At 41.0% G+C, this 19,161-nt stretch overlaps 1 protein-coding gene across 1 annotated transcript in view; it reads right to left on the bottom strand.

Moving 5' to 3' along the window:
- Positions 1 to 3,149: 3,149 nt before the first annotated feature.
- MMP2 (matrix metallopeptidase 2) overlaps positions 3,150 to 19,161 on the bottom strand; it is a 78,000-nt gene continuing 61,988 nt past the window's right edge. The window contains exons 11-13 of the mRNA XM_033942270.1: positions 17,695 to 17,854; positions 4,394 to 4,503; positions 3,150 to 4,073 (exon numbers count right to left, since the gene is read on the bottom strand). Coding sequence (XP_033798161.1) covers positions 3,970 to 4,073; positions 4,394 to 4,503; positions 17,695 to 17,854 — 374 coding nt within the window. The 3' untranslated portion in view covers positions 3,150 to 3,969. The remainder of the gene's footprint in view (positions 4,074 to 4,393; positions 4,504 to 17,694; positions 17,855 to 19,161) is intronic.

Genomic DNA, 19,161 nt, shown 5'->3' with positions numbered 1-19,161 from the left:
CTACAAAACATTCAGAAAATAAATAAAGACTCTACTTTTCAAGAAATTCCTGCAAACGACTTAATACCGCTAGCTCCTTCCCACTTCCCAGTACCACTTCCCAATACCTTCCTGATTCCCCAAAGCAACTTCATCTATTCTTTATCTCCTCTAGAAATTACCAAATATCTTCTTGTAATACATTTTTAGTAACTCTTTTGTAATCCGCCTTGAACCTCAAGGCAATGGTGGAATAGAAATCTGTAATGTAATGTAATGTAATCCCAGGAGAGTTCTATGGTACCTGACCTGCTCAGCCTCTACTGCTTTGCCACCTGGTTCCAAAGCTGTTCCTGCTCAAACTCCATCTCTTCTGGTCTGTAGTTCTGTAGTCTCTCGCTATCAGGCCCCCTTCTACCTGTCTCTGGACTTTGCTGTACTACCTGTACTGCAAAGAGCCTGCCTTTTCCAAATGTGAAAATTCTTTATGCTAGGTCTACAACTCTTCAATTCAGCATGCCCTGCCAAGAGATAGGCAGAGAAGATAGTATAAGGTCTAACTTCTACATTTTCTCTTTTCTTAGCAACTTGGCAAGTAGCTCTGCGGTTAAGCATAATCCGTTTGCTTCCCTCTTGCATTCATCCTTGCCATTTCTCTACAACGTGTACTGTATACATCAATGCATATGTAACCCCTCCCCCCAAAAAAAAGAATGTCTGCTACAGAACAGGAGCCACTGGATTCTTTGGGGAGTCACTGAGTGTGTGCTTGTGGATAGCAGAACATTGTGGGAAGAGTTGGAGACCCCTTTGACAGTAGGGGGAACAGTAGTATAAGTGAGGAGTGAGATCAAGGCTTATTCTCCCACCCGAGGCCTGGTACTGCGGAAGACTCCTGAGGTACTGACTGTGTGTGGAGGGAAAGTCCAAGAGGGTTTGCCAGAAGAGCAGACAACAGAAGAGATTAGGCAACATGAAAGAAGTGTTTCTAAAGTGACTTTATCATAAACAACTTGTAAAACCAGTTTCAGTATTCACACCAGAAGAAATTGTAAATAGTTTATGCGGTTCATAGTCAGATGCACGCAAGACATAAGCGTGCGGACAAATGGGAGCAGACAAGTGAGTGCAAGATAGGTGAGCGCAAGATAACTGGGCCAAGGCATAAGCGTGCGGACAAATGGGAGCAGACAAGTGAGCGTAAAGAGAAGTGAGCGCAAGATAAGTGAGGTCAAGATAACTGGGCCAAGACATAAGCGCGCGGACAAATGGGCACAGACAAGTGAGTGCAAAGACAAGTGAGCGCAAGACATCTAAGTGCAAGACAGTTCTGATTGTTCTGAGCAAGTATAAAAGGAGCAAACGTAACCAATCACAAAGATGCTAGCAAAAGGAGGGCGGGCTGTTCTGAGCACGTAAAAAAAGGAGCTAACGTAACTATAGCAATGTGAACATGCACGTGATTGTCGTTGCACTTTGTTCTTCTGCTTTTGTCTTGCGCGCAATTGTCTTCACGCTCAATTGTCATTGCGCTCAATTGTCTTGCATGCAATTATCATTGCGCTCAATTGTCATTGCGCTCAAATGTCTTGTGCTCACTTGTCTTCGTGCATTTGTCCGCACGCTTTTGTCTTGTATGCATTTGACTTGCCACCGTTTTTGCATTGACTCTGCAATCAAGTTTAAGTTCCAGTTATCAATAGCGTCTTGGTCTCAGCTTGATTCCTTGCTAAGAGGTTAGGTGAGGACTGAGTGTGGAGACTGAACCCTGGGATTGTGATCCTTTGGCCGACCAGAGTAGGTCTAGCCCCCGACCTGTGCTTAGCTTGATAGACTTTAAGACTATTCCAAAAAAGTTTCTTTTTGTTTGTCCCAGTTGCGGGTCCTTGATCTGATGTGCTGGCTTGTGCCCGCAGACTGTGTGAGCGAGACTGGGGCTACACATATATTCATATCCTTCATCCTTCACATTTTATGTCATTTGGGTGTGCAAATAATAGTAGTTTGTGATTCTTTTCCAACAGTGAAACCAGCAATTTGCATGTCGTCCCCCCCCCCCCCCCCGCCGCGCTGTCCCATCTGACCTGATGCAACAATTACATAGTTACACTGATGTATCAAATTACAGCTTGTATCTTCTGCTCTGCAGTGCCGGAGGTTTATCCCAACCTTCAGTAATAACTCTTCCTTTTATCTCCCCAAATAGCCTACTCTAGTAAATCAATTTTTCTATTTCCCAATCCCCATTACTTTGAGGGGGTTTCACTCATCTCTTTGCCCATACCTTAAAGTTGGGAGCAGGAGGTACTGAAAACACCTCCTGCTCCTCCTCCCTCGATGACGATACTGGGCCTTAGGGTCCTTCCTGGTGCATCATGTGATACACAGGGAGGGGCCTAAAGCTCTGATTGTCCCGTGGGAGGGGTCTGGTATCTGATGCAATCAGGGACTTCCTTAGGAAGGAATCTAAGGAAGTCCCTGATTGGCCAAAATAAATGGCAAGTCAGGGAATTCCTCAGGCTCTTTTTTCGTTAACACTGGGCCCTAAGCCCCTCCCCAGTGTATCATGTGATGCACAGGGAGGGGCCTAAGGCCCTGATTGGCTGAGGAGCCTCAGGCCCCTCCCTTTGTCAATCAGGGAATTCCTTAGGCTCCTTCCTAAGAAAGTCTCTGATTGGCTTAGATGCCTCAGGCTCTTCCCAAGGGAGGAGCCCGAAGCGTCTGAGCCAATCAGTGTCATCGTCGAGGGAGGAGGAACCAGGCGGTGTTTTCAGTACCTCCTGCTCCCAACTTTAAGGTATGGGCATGGGGGCATGGAGGCGGGGGCCCTTCAGTGGCAGAAGGGAGTGGGCATCCCTCTTGCCTTTTTCTTCCGGGGGGGAGGTCTTTCCATGCTGGAGAGTACTTATAGAGAATTGTGCGTAATGAAGCCTAAGACCTTCTCTGCCCCTAAACACGCCTACTTTGGAGTTAAACACCATAAGATAGGTCCCTATCTTATGTAGAATCGTGCCTAAGAAGATAGGTACCGATCATCCAATTAATTATTTTTTTTTCAGTTATGAGCTTATTAAAACTCATAATTGAAGCCAATATACTAATTAAGTTAGGTGCCTTAGGTGCCTTTTATAGAATTTCCCTCTTAATGGCTTATAAGAAAATGAGTACACTAATTTTAAAGTGTATTTTTATTGATACATTTTTATTGTTGACATTCAATGTATTCTTTTATATGAAATAATGTACAGTATTCATTCATAAACTAGAATAAATTGAAACAAAACTATTCAGAAAATACCAAGATAAGAATATTTCAAACCACTGTTATACATGATTTTTATATCTGTTACTGTGCCCGTAGAATCCTGAAATCATTTTGTCCATGAAAAACATATTTTAGTAGCATAGTGAATAAAGTAAACTCCTAATTTTACTCGTGCTTTTTTTTTTTATACAAGAACTTTCAAACAATATTATAATACAGCTTCTTGCCATGATTCTATAATGTATTGACACAAATCAAATCTTCAGGCAGCCTGTGCCATTAACAATCTCTCTTTATTTCTATGGAAATAAATGGAAAACAAGGACAGAAATCTAGAGCAAATGACATGGACCAGGACGAGCCATCCATATCTTGGGCTTCAGGGTATGGAGAGAGACAGAAGAAAAGAGAATACTGGCTTTTCCATGGCTAGCACAATACAGTGGGCCTAATAGATCAAGGGCTTTCATGCCATGTTAATCCATGGCTTAGTGGACTTTATATATAGAACATCCTAGGATTGTGTTGTAAACTTGATAGAAAAAAGGTCTCTTCTTAGGAAATACACTATTTAAATTATTTCATGAAAGATACTGTACAGTACTGGTACTTTGTTACCAGGTACCAGTACCAGACTGGTCCATTAATTGGCAATTTCATCTATCATCTAAGGTATATTGTGTAAAACAAGATGTAAATATTTAGTTATTAATATTTCATACAACTCAGCAACCCAGCCAATCATTTTTCACATTACCAACTTTAACTATTTTCAGGCTCTGGTCTTCCAGTTTGAGGTAATACCAATCCTTGAAAAAGTAGCTGTAGCCTGTAGAAAAAAAAAAGTTTGTAAAATCACATGTTGTTTTCTATTTATTCTGCATGAAAGTAGACATTAATTAGCTGTTGCTTAGAAGAATTTTAAAAAGCTTAAAGATGAAACCTCTTAAATAACTTCTTTAAAAGAATCACTTTGAAGAGGTGGTACTTTTCACTGATACGATTTATTTCTTAAGACAAAGAGCCAAGAATAATGAGAAGCTGCTTTTCTGCCAAATGACCACTAAAGATATATGTCTCCAGGAAGCAGACAAGAGTAAGTCACACTTAACAGTAAATGTCATCTGGAGTTATGTCACATTTGCTTACCACTTCCATTATGATCCAGCACTGCATCTAAGTTATCTGGAACTCCATTCCAAGCATCAGCAATTAATTTAGGGAAACCAGGGTCCATTTTCCTCTTGACTTCATTATACCTGCAATGATCAGTTTTAGAATACAATTACTGACAAACATTTGTGCTTCCTCCCATTAAGTTTCTCTGTGTAAAAGGGATATGATTTTTCATTTCCGTTCATTTTTAAATCAATGACACCTGTAATTTGTTTTTGGATCCTGAAAATCTTTTGTTTCATTTCCTTCAAGTTTTATTAAAAATTTGATAAAAACACTTATAAAAAATTTCTAAGCATTTCTAGCATCTTGTAAACATATAAACGACTATAAACTTGAGAGAAGGGATGGAGGGTAGACTTACAATTTATCAAGAAAAAGGAACATAGATGAGAAAACATTAGGGAAGGGATTAAGAATTGACTAAAATACAGAACAGTGATTGTGGTGAACAGAGTTAATCTGTCAATTTGATCTTGTTATTTATCAAAAGCGTCTATATAGAGAGAGCTTTTGAGGGTGCCTTTAAATCTCTCTAGTATAGTTTTTCTTTAAGATGGATTGGCAAATAGTTTCATATTTGGGGAGCAGTAATTGAAAAGATTTTAGTACGCCTTGAGTCATACTGCTTCCAATTTGCCTATTTGGCAGCTGAATTTTAATGCCAAGAAGTGTAAAGTTATGCACCTTGGTAGCAGAAACCCATGCAGGACCTACACTCTGAATGGTGAGACCTTTACTAGAACTGTTGCAGAACGGGACCTGGGAGTAATCATTAGTGAAGATATGAAGACAGCCAATCAAGTGGAGAAAGCCTCATCCAAGGCTAGACAAATGCTGGGTTGCATCCGGAGAAGTTTTGTCAGCCGTAAGCCCGAAGTGGTAATGCCATTGTACAGATCGATGGTGAGACCACATCTGGAATACTGTGTGCAATTTTGGAGGTCACATTATCAGAAGGATGTTCTGAGAATAGAATTGGTTCAACAGTTGGCCACCAGGATGGTCTCAGGACTCAAGGATGTCCCATATGAAGAACGTCTAGGTAAGTTGCAGCTATACTCTCTAGAGGAACGCAAAGAGAGGGGTGACATGATAGAGATGTTCAAATATGTTACTGGCCGTATTGAGGTGGAAGAAGACATCTTTTTCATTACAGGACCTACGGCAACAAGAGGGCATCCGCTAAAAATCAGGGGCGGGAGATTTCATGATGACACTAGGAAGTACTTCTTCACCGAAAGGGTAGTTGACCGTTGGAATGATCTTCCACTTCAGGTAGTTGAGGCCAATAATGTGACTGACTTTAAGAACAAATGGGATCAACATGTGGGTTCACTTCAAAGAACTTAGGGAGGAGGGTTATTTGAGTGGGCAGACTTGTTGGGCCGAAGGTCCTTTTCTGCCGTCATATTCTATGTTTCTATGTTTGTGAGATTCTGGTGGAGGAAATGATACAATGGATCTAGGTATCTGACAGCAGTGAGAGGGAGTTAAGCGTTGAAAGCAGTTTCAAAAAAGTGGGCTTTTAGCTTGGATTTGAATACTGCTAGAGATGGAGCATAATGTATTGAGTCAGGCAGCCTGTTCCAGGTATACGGCGTGGCAAGAAAGAAGGGACAGAGTCTGGAGTTGGCAGTGGAGGAGAATACCTATTTACAGCATGTAAGATTACCCAGGAGTCTTGGTTTATTGCAACAATGGAGAGCTAGAAAGTGGCTAGCATTGAGCCTTTTAACATGGCTGAGTCTGCTAGCATCAAGGAGGTTAAATCATGGTGGATGATTAAAAGAGCTGGGAAGGTCGGGATTGGTCGAAAGAAAGAACAGGCAGTAGGGAAAATCAGTGGCATAGTAAGGGGGGCAGATTGCCCCAGATGCCATCTTGGTGGGGTTGCCAGAACCTCTCTGCCCCCCATGCCACACTCATACCCTTCCTTCCCCACCCCCGTAGCTCTTTAAAATCTTCACCAACGTGAGCAACTCCTCTAACCTGTTGCTCATGTCAGCCTGGCTCTCTGTGAAATCACTTCCAGGTCACAAAGTCAGGAAGTGACATCAGAGGGAAAACCAATGCCAGTGTGAGCAGCTGGCCGGAGAAACTGCTCGCGCTGGCAAAGATTTAAAGAGGTAAGAGGAAGGGCACGAGTGTGGCATGGGGTGCAGAAGGAGCAAGGAGGTGGGGTTGGTGCAGAAGGAGAAGGGGGCACAGAAGAGGGCATGGGGGGCCTCTGCCTCAGGCATCTCTTACTCTTGCTATGCCACTGGGGAGAATGTAGATCGATGATGGGAGAGTGGTAGGTGGGTCATAGGGGGGTCTTTATTTTCAGGAGGGTAGGTGGGGAAAGAAGTGTGATGTTGGTTAAACTTCGGGGTCTTGAGAATGAAAGATTTTTTGATGGGCTTTTTGTTTTTGGGAGAGTAGGCAGGGAGAGAAGGGTGGTGTTGGTTTTTCTGAGGATTTTTTGTCCCTCCCAGCCCTTATTTTTCATGGGCTTTGGATAGTTGCAGGAAGTTTGCTTTATGAAGGAGTTGAGTTTTTTTTTAAAGTCAAGGTATGTTTATTGAAAAATTTATAGTGAACAATAAGGTACAAACATATGAGCTGAACATCGAAAGCTACAAAGATATAAAATATAGCAAATATATGGTAGTATAAAACCATTATCAAGTAAACAAGTAGAATATAACAGCGAAATAGCAATGTAACTTACGAAATGGAGCCATTAAGGCAGACATCAAACAGCATGAATGAATCTGTAGGGTAGAGATTAAACAAAAACAGGGTAGGAAAGGAGGGGGAAACGTGGGAAGTAAAAGAAGAGGGGAAAAAAAAGGAATTATGGAATGGAGCTTTGGAGAAAAATTTTAAGAGGCATCCATTTGTTCTGAAAGAAAGGATATCGGTTGTAGGATTTAGCTAAGTAAGCTTCAAATCTATATGTCAAACAAACTAAGTTCCACCATTGTAAGTGTGATGCCTTAGAAAGGTTCTTCCAGGAGCTGAATAGGATTTTCATAGCTAACGATAGCAATATGTCAAAAAGGGAGGCTTCTTCATTAGATAGCCTATCCATCAGAGCAAAGGATTTCAGCAGGAGCATTTGGTAAGTCAGTGAAATATCAATATGAAAGATGGAGCAGAGTGTGTCCCAAACCGCAGCCCAGAACTTTTGTATGCATGGGCATGAGAAAAGGAGATGTTTTAGGGAACCGGTATCAGAATTACATGACCAACATGTCTGCGGGAAAGAAGGGTTGATCCTATGGGATTTTATAGGAGTTCAGTGAGCCCTGTGAAGGTGGAAAAACAGACTCTGCATAAGAGAAGCAGACCTGGAAATGCGGGAAGTGGAGGACATAATGTGTGACCATGCCTCGTCAGAGATGGGAGAATCAAAATCAGATTCCCATGATTTTTTGAGTAGTAAGGTTGAGTTAGGAGAGATAGATTTCAGTAGTTTATAGAAATTGGAAGCAGTATGACCCAAGGCTAGATATTGCTCAGCGAGGGAAAGAAGAGTTGGCGAAGTGTTCGCAGAAAGAGGGTTGAAATTAGATTTTTTGATAGAAGATCTCAGTTAGAGCCAATGGAAAAATTGTGAAGGAGGGAGAGAGCGATTCGCCATCAATTCGTTAAAGGGGAGTCACGAACCATCTGAGGAGAATAAAGAAGCAACCGTCCAAATGTGATTATGAAACCACAAAGGCCATGAGAAAGGTCGTTTGTCTATTAAAAAGTTACGATTACCCCAAATAGGATAAAATGCAGATTGCAGCCAAGGATGTTCCAGGTGTTTATCTAAATCAAGAAGAATTTTATAAGTGATCTGAATAAGGGGATTGTGGATGGGAGTACTGGAATGAGAGGAACCCAGAATATGAATAAGGGGAACAGGATGAAGGAGTGATTTCTCTAGTAGTAGTCAATTGGGAATGTCAACAGAGACCGATGAGGTGAGCCATTCTGCTCCTTGTTGCAAAATAAATGCTCTGTGGTACAGATGAAGATCAGGGAAGTTAACCCCACCTAATGTTTTAGGAGATTTCAATTTATGTATTGATATTCTGTGGGGTTTGTTGTTCCAGAGAAAGGCAAGCATCAATTTTTCAAGCTTTTATAAAAAGAGGTTGGAAATAGGATAGGGAACATATTTAGTATGTATGTTATTTTAGGAACTACCATCATTTTCAGAGTTTTAAGTCTACCCCACCAGGAGAGGTGTAAGGGGGACCAGGAGGCTAGTAAGGCAGTAATCTTGGATATTAAGTGTGAAGTGAGTGTAAGTAGAGGTGATTTGATGTCACTGTGGAAGGATAGGCCAAGGTATTTTATGCCTGAGGTAGTCCAGGTGAAAGGATGTGAAGTGATGGTAAAGGGTATACAGGAGGAGTTGAGAGGCATGAGTTCTATTTTGTCTCAGTTAACTTTATAACCTGATATATTGGAGAAGGTGGAGATCAGTTTTACCAGGGATGTTAATGAGGCCTCAGGATCCGATAGATATAATAGAATATCATCAGCATAAGCTGATATTTTGAATTCATTGTTGGCAGTAGTGATACCTTTAATGGTAGGAGATTGTCTGATGGAAGATAACAACAGTTCCAGGGCCGGATTGAAAAGCAAAGGAGATATCGGATATCCCTGTCTTGTACCTCTATGTAGTGTAAAAGGAGTAGAAGAGTCATCATTAACAATTATTTTGGCTATCGGATTATGGTATAGTAGAGAAAACGTATGGAGGAACATCTCAGGGAGACCAAAGTGGGACAATACACAAAAAAGGTACTTCCACTCTATCCTGTCAAATGCCTTCTCGGCATCAAGTAAAGGCAACTAGAAGAGGACAGAGTGGAGTATATGACACAGTAATCTAGTATTATCAGCACCATATCTTCCCTTCATAAATGCTACCTGATCTCTATGAATCAGGTGAGGCATAAACTGTTCTAATCTAAATACCAAAATTTTAGCAAATATTTTATAATCCAAGTTCAGTAAGGAGATTGGACGATAGTTCTTCACCAATTGGGCATCTCTGTTAGGTTTTGGTAATACAATGATATTCGCTTCATGCAGATGAGACGGCGAGATGATGATATCTTGATAGTAGGATAATAAATGAGGAGCAAGGAAAGAGCTAAGTGATTTATAAAATTCTGAGGGAAGTCCGTCAGGGCCAGGGGCTTTGGCAGGAGGCATAGATGAGATAGCTTTGGAGATCTCAGCTAGGGATATTGGTTGTTGTAAAGATTGTTTTTGCGTCTCAGAGATAGAAGGTAAGTCAATTGAGTGGAGAAAGTCCATGATGACATTATCTGATGAAGTGGATTCAGAGGTGTATAAGGATTTATAGTAGGCACAAAATTCTGCTAGGATATCTTTTGTGGATGTGTGAGTAGATCCTGAAATAGACTTGATGTGGGTTACGCGATGCTTTGCGTGTTGGCCTTTGAAGTACATGGCAAGTTGATGTCCAACTTTGTTGGAGGAGGCATAATAGGTGACTGAACGACGAAATAGGGAGGCAGAAGCAAGATTATTGAAAATCTCATTATATTGGAATTTAAGGTGTTGTAATTGTTTGTATGTCGAAGGGTCAAACTTATTGTAGATTTAAGTTTCCAAAGTATGAATATCAGATTCCAATTTTTGAGTTTCAAGTTTTCTTTGTTTAAGGCGATAAGCTGAGTAGCTAATGGATTCTCCTCGTAACCAAGATTTATAGGCCTCCCATAGTATTGAGAACTCGGAAACAGAGTATAAATTGGTGGAAAAAAAAGCCTTAGATTCTTCAGTAATGTAGGAGATGAAATCTTCATCATGGAGGAGAAAGTTATTCAGTCTCCAGTGTCTAGAGTTGGTATTAGTAGATCAATTGAAAGAACATGAGATGGCTGCATGATCGGAAATAGTAATGTCATGAATCTTGGCATCAGTGAGGATGTTAATGAGGTCCTTAGAACAGAGAATGTAGTCAATTCTGGAGAAAGTCTTGTGAGGAGCGGAGAAAAAGGTGAAGTCTTTTGTAGTGGGATTTACAATCCTCCAAGCATCAGACCATCCATAGGAACTCATCAAGGATCTATTGGAATGTTGAAGTCACCCGTAATGATAATATTTGAGGTTAAAGATGTATTGCAAGCAGATGGTAGGGTTTGGAAAAAGGATGGGTCATCTGCATTGGGGGCGTAAATATTGAAAACAGTTATAGGTTTCCCAAGAATGGAGCCCATAATGCATGACCAACGGCCAGATGGGTCATAGTTGTATGAGGTAAGTTGAAAGTTGAGTGATTTTTTTCATCAATGTGATAACTCCATTTTTCTTTCCAAGTGCAGGGGCTGCGAAACAGTGCTGAACCCATCCACCTGACAATTTCTGTGCTTCTTCTAAAGATAGATGAGATTCTTGAATTAGGCAGATATCAGCCCCAAGATGTTTGGAATAGTGAAGTATCTTCTTTCTCTTAATAGGGCTGTTTATTCCTTTGACATTGAGGGAAACCTTTCTTTAGATATGTTAAAGGGAAGCAACCGGCTAGGGAGGATGTGGGACCGCTGGACGACGGTGACAAGAAGAGAGTGGTGAAGGAGGAGAAAGAAGTGGCAGAAAGACTTAACGCGTTCTTTTCATCTGTATTTACAAATGAAGACACATCCAGCATTCCGGAACCTGAACAATTCTTCAATGGAAATCAGGCAGAAAAATTAACAACCATGGAAGTGAGCCTTGAAGATGTACACAGGCAGATAGATAAATTAAAAACAGACAAATCCCCGGGTCCGGACGGAATCCATCCAAGGGTTCTGAAGGAATTAAAGGAGGAGATAGCGGAACTACTGCAGCAAATTTGCAATCTATCCCTGAAAACAGACGTGATCCCGGAGGACTGGAAGATAGCCAATGTTACGCCCATCTTTAAAAAGGGATCAAAAGGTGACCCCGGAAATTACAGACCGGTGAGTCTGACCTCGGTACCGGGGAAAATGGCAGAAACACTGATAAAAGAAAAAATTGATGAACATTTTGAAAGAAACAAACTTCTGATAACCAGCCAACACGGTTTCTGCAAGGGAAGATCTTGCCTAACTAACTTATTGCACTTCTTCGAAGGAATTAACAAACGGATGGACAATGGAGACCCCATAGACATCATATATCTTGATTTCCAAAAAGCCTTTGACAAGGTGCCCCATGAACACCTACTCCGGAAACTGAAGAACCATGGGGTGGAAGGAGATGTACATAGATGGATCAGAAGCTGGTTGGCGGGTAGGAGACAGAGGGTGGGAGTGAAGGGCCACTACTCGGACTGGAGGAAGGTCACGAGTGGGGTCCCGCAGGGCTCAGTACTAAGGCCGCTGCTATTTAATGTATTCATAAATGATCTGGAAACAGGGACGAAGTGTGAGATAATAAAATTTGCAGATGACACTAAACTATTTAGTAGAGCTCGGACTAAAGAAGACTGTGAAAAACTGCAAAGGGACTTGAACAAACTAGGGGAATGGGCAACGAGATAGCAGATGAAGTTCAATGTTGAGAAATGTAAAGTATTACATGTGGGAAACAGAAACCCGAGGTACAACTATACGATGGGAGGGATGTTTTTAAATGAGAGTACCCAAGAAAGGGACCTGGGGGTAATGGTGGACTTGACAATGAAGCCGTCGGCACAGTGCGCAGCGGCTGCTAAGAAGGCAAATAGAATGCTAGGCATCATCAAAAAGGGTATTACAACCAGAACGAAAGAAGTTATCTTGCCATTGTATCGAGCGATGGTGCGTCCGCATCTGGAGTACTGCGTCCAATATTGGTCGCCGTACCTTAAGAAGGATATGGCGATACTCGAGAGGGTTCAGAGGAGAGCGACACGTCTGATAAAAGGGATGGAAAACCTTGCATACGCTGAGAGATTGGAAAAACTGGGACTTTTTTCCCTGGAGAAGAGAAGACTTAGAGGGGATATGATAGAGACTTACAAGATCATGAAGGGCATAGAGAGAGTAGAGAGGGACAGATTCTTCACACTTTCAAAAAATAAAAGAACAAGAGGGCATTCAGAAAAGTTGAAAGGGGACAGATTCAGAACGAATGCTAGGAAGTTCTTCTTTACCCAGCGTGTGGTGGACACCTGGAATGCGCTTCCAGAGGGCGTGATAGGGCAGAGTACGGTACTGGGGTTCAAGAGGGAATTGGACAACTTTCTGCTGGAAAAGGGAATAGAGGGGTATAGATAGAGGATTACTGCACAGGTCCTGGACCTGTTGGGCCGCCGCGTGAGCGGACTGCTGGGCACGATGGACCTCAGGTCTGACCCAGTAGAGGCATTTCTTATGTTCTTATGTTCTTATGAAACTAAATTAATATTAAGTATGAGAAATATGGCAGTAGGGATTTAATGAGATCCGGATAAAAAATGAAGCACTTGGTGTAAACAGTGGTCAGCGGTTTGGGAGATACATAGAAGACAGAGAAAACAAGCTCCAGGTTGCAGGAAGATGATCCATACAGGGAAGAAAAAAAAAAAAAAAGGAAGAAGATTCATGCTGGAGGAAAAAGCTATTCTTGAAAAACATAGGGAACCAAAAATGGGATCACATGCTGACAAGAAGGACTCAGCGTAAATCTCTCCAGCCCGAGAGGAATGAGAACATGTATTAAGCCCTTGCAAAAGCTTATGGTAGCTCAAAAAAGAAAGGAAGCAATATCAGGTCATCGCACTGACGTTATCATCAAGGAATTTTTGGAGATCTGAAGGTTCTTCAAAGTTCTTAGTAGTATTGCGGTATGTGATGTGCATTTTGGCGGGGTAAAATAACCCATATTGAGCACCGATGCTTTTAAGGTGAGGTCACATAGCCAAAAAAGCTTTTCGTTTTTGCGCAGAGGATTTGGAGAGGTCTGGGATGAAAATCACTTTTTTGCCCTCTACTAGTAATGTAGGCGTAGATTTCGCTGCCTGCAGAATCTGTAGGGTTTGTGGGTAACGCAGTATTTTCATGACTATGGGCCTGGCAGGTTTGGACGGCATAGGTGGGCCTGATGGAACCCTGTGCGCTTGCTCGATTTCCAGGGGAGGACTGAATTGGATGTTCAGTAGTTTCGGTATGAAATTGAGGAGGTAAGAAATAATATCTTTACCTTCGGAATTCTCAGGAAGTCCAATGATACGGACATTATTCTGATGCATGCCGTTGGAAATGTCCTCGATGTCTCGTTGTAGAAGGGACACTTTATGCATGCCACATTGTAGTTCAAGAAACTGCTTGTCATGAGCGGTAAGCCTCTCTTCCGTGAGATCAATGCTGGTGTTGTGTTGTTTAAGTTGCAGCATGATAGTGCTGATTTCTGTTTTAATTTCTGTAGTTGCCGCCAAGTTTTCTTGCATAAGACCTCTTAATATTTATAAGTTGTTGGAGATAGAATCGTCTGGTCCCGGAGCGGGTAAGGCCTTAATTGGGGACGTTTGGACGCTTTGAACGTTTGGACGCGGTATGCGATGAAGCAGAGGTAGGTGTCGGGGAGTTGTCAACTTTGTTAGCCGGAGGTTGTAGTTCACTGACCTGAATCAGAACAGAGAAGGGCCGAAAAATGATATTTAGAGTGTGGGCTGGAGCGGAGAAAAAACTAAGCAGCCATCTTACGATCAGGCACGTGATGCCCCCGATCAGGCATGTGATGCCCCGAAGGAGTTGAGTTTTAGGTGGTTGGCTGAAGCTGGGCTGGAGAAAAGGGATAATATATGAGACTGTGAATTACGTGTTTAGCAAAAGAGTGAATTTAACAAGCTCAAGTGTATCACCACCTTGAGTGGATTGCAGATTTGGCCCTGAAGCACCATGGGTCTTTTGTTGATTACTGAGTTAATTGGTGAGTTTGTCACTGATTGACTGTTTGGGATTCATGTTTATTGTTTATATGCAAATTTAAAAAAAAGATTTGCTGAATTTATTTATTGAAAAAATTGCTTATAAGATTTTGATCTATGATATGTCAATTTTTGAACATGAATATAAGCTACAAGTTAGTTAGTCAGTGGGCCATCGTTTCTATCTGATAAATTTGTTGGAGTGAACCTGCAGTGCGAATACCTATGTTACATGCTATGTAAATTCCATTTTTAGTTATTCACCACTGAAGAAAACAATGGATTTGTCTATTTCTATGTCCTGTTTAGGTTCAATAGAGTTATTTTATTTCAACTGTTTTATTATTATCTTTTTTTTTTTTTTTTTTTTTAAATAAAACAGAGATAGATGAGCATTTTAGTACTTGGGGGAGAAGCATGATGGAAATAATATTTGAGATATGAAAGATAAATTGCATTAAGTAGCCTAAGGCTGCAGGTTATCAAAACCATTCCGAGGGAACAAAGGATGACAATTCACAGGCGTAAAATGGAAAGTAACCAAAGTAAGAGTATATACTGTAAACATGTGAAATTATTAACCTTGAAATATTAATGAGAGCTCATATGTAATCAAATTAAGAGAGATTGCAGCATTATCTTTTCCAATGTTTCTTCATTTAACTTGATAGGCAATAACACCCAACTAAGAGACGTGTGTCAAAAATGCCATTTCTCATTCTGTGTTTATAAAAACAAAACAAATCCCTCTTTTGAACAAGGCCCACACACTCGTTCTTTTAGCTTCTGTTTACTTAGCTGCAGTACAATTGCACTTTAAAACAAGATTTTACTGAGGAGAGAGAGAGCGCACTTTTGAGGCATCTGGTGTTGGAGAGAGGGGCTTTTTGCCTATAAAGGCCCCTCTATTCTTCCTGTCAAAAAGGCTGTTTTTAGTCCTTGACCAAGACCAAATACTAACAAGAAAATTAAGCTACTGTTAAGTTCCTCCCATGTCCTTCCAGCTCATGTGAGGGGCAATGTAGGATCACGGGTCTGTTGGCCCAATTAAAAAAATGCCACAAGGGAGAATGTCAAATACTGATAGTGACTTGTTACTTCCTAGCAAAACATTGGAAAAGATTCAAGATCTTCCATTGACTGGTGAATGGTTCAGTAGAGTATGGAGGTTTATATCACCAGACAAATTCATTTATCAGAGAAAGGATACGAGGGGTGCTGAAAAGTTCTCAGCCCAGCCAACAGGAGAATGATATGGATATGATTCAATCAATGATCTGAAACAATATCAAAATATAGCATTTGGTTTCTGCAAACTGGCATTCCTTCCAGTGGCATAGTAAAGGAGGAAGTCCACCCTGTGTGCCATCTTCCTTGTGGCGCCGGCAATCCTCATCCTCTCTGCCCCCCCTTTTCTGCTGTGCGCGCGCTCCTTCCCTTTCCCCGTACCTTTTTAACTTCAGCACGAGTAGCCACGAACTAACTGCCTGCGTTAGCCTCGGCGCTATCTCTGATGTCACTTCCAGGACCTGCGCCTAGGAAGTAGCGTCAGAGAGAGCGCCGAAGCCAATGCAGGCAGTAAGTTCATGGCTGCTCAAGCCACAGTTAAAAAGTTATGGAGAAGGGGCGCACGCATGCAGCAGGAGGGATCGGTGAAGAGGGCAGGGAGGGGCACCACCACCCCAGCCGCTGCTCACCCTCGCTACACCCCTACATAAAATAGCATAACATAACGTAACATTGTGCTTATTAACTGCGTAACCAAAAGTTCAACGGGGTTTTTCAAAAAGTTATAAAAGTAAACATGTTACTTAGAATAAGGTAATTCATTAAGCAGTCAAATATTTAGAAAAAAGATGGGTCTTCAATTGTTTTCTGAAGTGTCCATAAGAATGGGTAGTAAGCAACAATATTCAGAATTCATTGTCATGAAGAGCTGCCTGATATGCCAAAGTATGATTGAGAAATTTCTTACTCCTACATCCGTGGACGGATAAGAACATAAGAGATGCCGATGCCAGTGGTCCATCGGATGGGTCCTTCTACTGTGTCTGTATGATGCTAGAGTGAATCTATTGACTAAGTAAGAAAGGGCTGTACCATAAACAGCCTTATAACAGAAACAACACTCGGGCTTCCGTTGGCAGCCAATGCAATTCACAGTAAAAGGGTATAACATGATCAAATTTCTTCAGGCCATAGATCATTCTGACCGCTGTATTCTTTATTATTGTAAGTCTTGCTAGTTCTTTCTTGGTGACTGTCAGGTAGATAATATTACAGTAATCGAGAAGACTCAATAGTAACGCTTGAACCAATAATCTAAAGGCAGTAAATTTAAAATAAGATTTAATTGTTCGTAATTTCCATAGCGTGGAGTGGTATTTACGTACTACAGCATCTATCTGAGTGTGCATTGTAAGATGTTGGTCTAAAATAACTCCCTGACTTCTTCGCCTCTGAATTTGGACAGCGTGTGGAAAATTTCCAAAGTTGGACTTAGATGTCCTATCAAAAATGGCCCTCCACAGATATTTCAATTTCTTTTTTTATTTTTAATATCTTTATTCATCTTAAAGCCAAAAATAAGTGTAACATATTTTACAGACATTTTACACTTTAACAACACTTAACTTCTATCAAATTATATTTATGACAAATACATATATCCTCCCCCCTATATACATATCCAACAATTGCACTCTAATTAAAAGTATCTCCCCACCCCCGTCCCACCCACTATCAGTTTCTTGTTTTCATGTTTCATCGTTGTTATTCTACCTGTAAATCAGGAAGCTGTGTATATCCTTTTTTTAAAAAAATTGAACCTTTCTTAGAGCCACTTGATCCAGACTATCTCATAACCCTATTCTATTTATTCATTTATTCACAAGCCAACTTGCCTCCAGCCCTTCTGTTCCTCTCTTCTTTCTGACTTTCTATTACCTGATTTAAAAAACCTGTAATCAGTCTTCCTTCTCAGGTGGCTCACCTTCCTGTTCCTCAAATGCTTACTAAAGATCAGTATGGCAGAAACTTAATTAGAAAATGATATGACTAGGACAAGTAAAGATACATTCTATAGCCCCTAAACCAGGGGTGTCCAACCCCGTGAAGTATTTTGTGTGGCCCCGGTCGAGGGCGATGCAGTGTTTTCCTCTGCTGCCCCTGGGTGTTTACCGTCTTGCCGGCTCCCTCCTCTGTCTTGCTGCAGCATTTGCACGTTTGTGCGGCCCCAGAAACATTTTTTCGGCCAATGCGGCCCAGGGAAGCCAAAAGGTTGGACACCCCTGCCCTAAACCATTTCTGGAGCAAAATACAATATCAGATCCAGGATGTGGCCCCTATTATGGGTATTTTCTCCAACAACTTGTAAATTCAGAAGGAATTATCTTACCTCCAGAACTTATCTCCTGCAAAAATGTATGTCTTTTTGTTTTTTTTCCAGTTAAAAGCTGCATCAACCTGCTGCACGTCAGGAGGTAAATCAAGGCTGGTGAGCCTCTTTGGGTATCCTCTTTCCAAAGTACTTGCTGAATAAATCCAGTATTCATTTCCTAAGCATAAACAATGCATGTCTTATTAAATTCACTTGAAATAAAAAAATAAAGATGTATTCTTAAGTATTTAGTTCCATTACATATTTAAAAATAGATAGACCTACGGAAAATTTAAAAATGATATTAATGTTTCTTTTTTATGCTCTCAAGTTAAACACAAGAGGCCCAATATTCAACGCTATTTAGTCAGCTTGGAATTGCTCCCGGCTGGCTAAATAGCACATACCTGACAATCCCACAATATTTAGCGGGAGACAGACGGCTATCTCCTGCTGAATATCTGGCTTAGCAGATTAGCTGGTAACCGGCTATGTCGCATGACACAGCTGGTCTTTACCGATATTCAGTGACTCGCCAGTTAAGTTTGATGGCCAGACAGAGCTGCCTAAAAGGTTAGTCTATCTTTGACCTTTGAGACTTAGCTGGCTAGCCGCTGAATATCAGCCTCGCTGGCTGTGTCTCAGCTGGCCACATCTAAACCGGAAATTCAATTCCGGTTGCTGGATACATAGTAACATAGTATATGATGTCAGATGAAAGACATAAGAATAGCCATATTGGATCAAACCAATGGTCCATCTAACCCAGTATCCCATCTTCACAGTGGCCAATCCAGGTCACCAAGTACCTGGCAAAACCCCATATAGTAGCAGTATTCCATGCCACTGATCCAGGGCAAGCAGTGGCTTCTCCTGTGTCTTTCTCAATAGCATGCTATGAACTTTTCCTCCAGAACTTGTCCAAACATTTTTTTAAACCAGCTACATTAACCACTCTTACCACATCATCTAGCAAAGCGTTCCAGAGCTTAACTATTCTCTGAGTGAAAAAATGTTTCCTCCTATTGGTTTTAAAAGGATGTGTGGAAACCATTAACAAAATATTGTAAAGATTGATTGAAATTGTTTCCCTTATATTTATCAATTTAAGGTGTAGGGAGGGGGGTATTTTATTATTACATGTTTTATATGATAATGGATTATATGGGAGGGAGGGATGGGAAAGGGGAAGGGATAAGAATTTATGTAATATACCAATGATTGTTTGTAAGTGATATATTTATTGTTAATGTGAATGAATATATTTAACACTTAATGTAATTTTGAAAATGAATAAAGAATTAAAAAAAAAAAAAAAGTATTTCCCTGTAACTTCCCTGTGTGGTCCACCCAGTGTGTCCAACAGTCACATTCATTTATGAGGCAATGTTAAACCAAATATGTAGCAATTATTTATTTTACTTGCTAAGTTCCATTGTACTTCTTAGGGTGCTGGCATTGAACTTATGGGTTCATTGCGAACTG

Source organism: Geotrypetes seraphini, chromosome 4 (genome assembly GCF_902459505.1).
Source record: "Geotrypetes seraphini chromosome 4, aGeoSer1.1, whole genome shotgun sequence".
Lineage (NCBI taxonomy): Eukaryota > Metazoa > Chordata > Amphibia > Gymnophiona > Dermophiidae > Geotrypetes > Geotrypetes seraphini.
The sequence above is the reverse complement of the archived record's forward strand: the minus strand, read 5'-3'. Positions and strand labels throughout refer to the sequence as shown.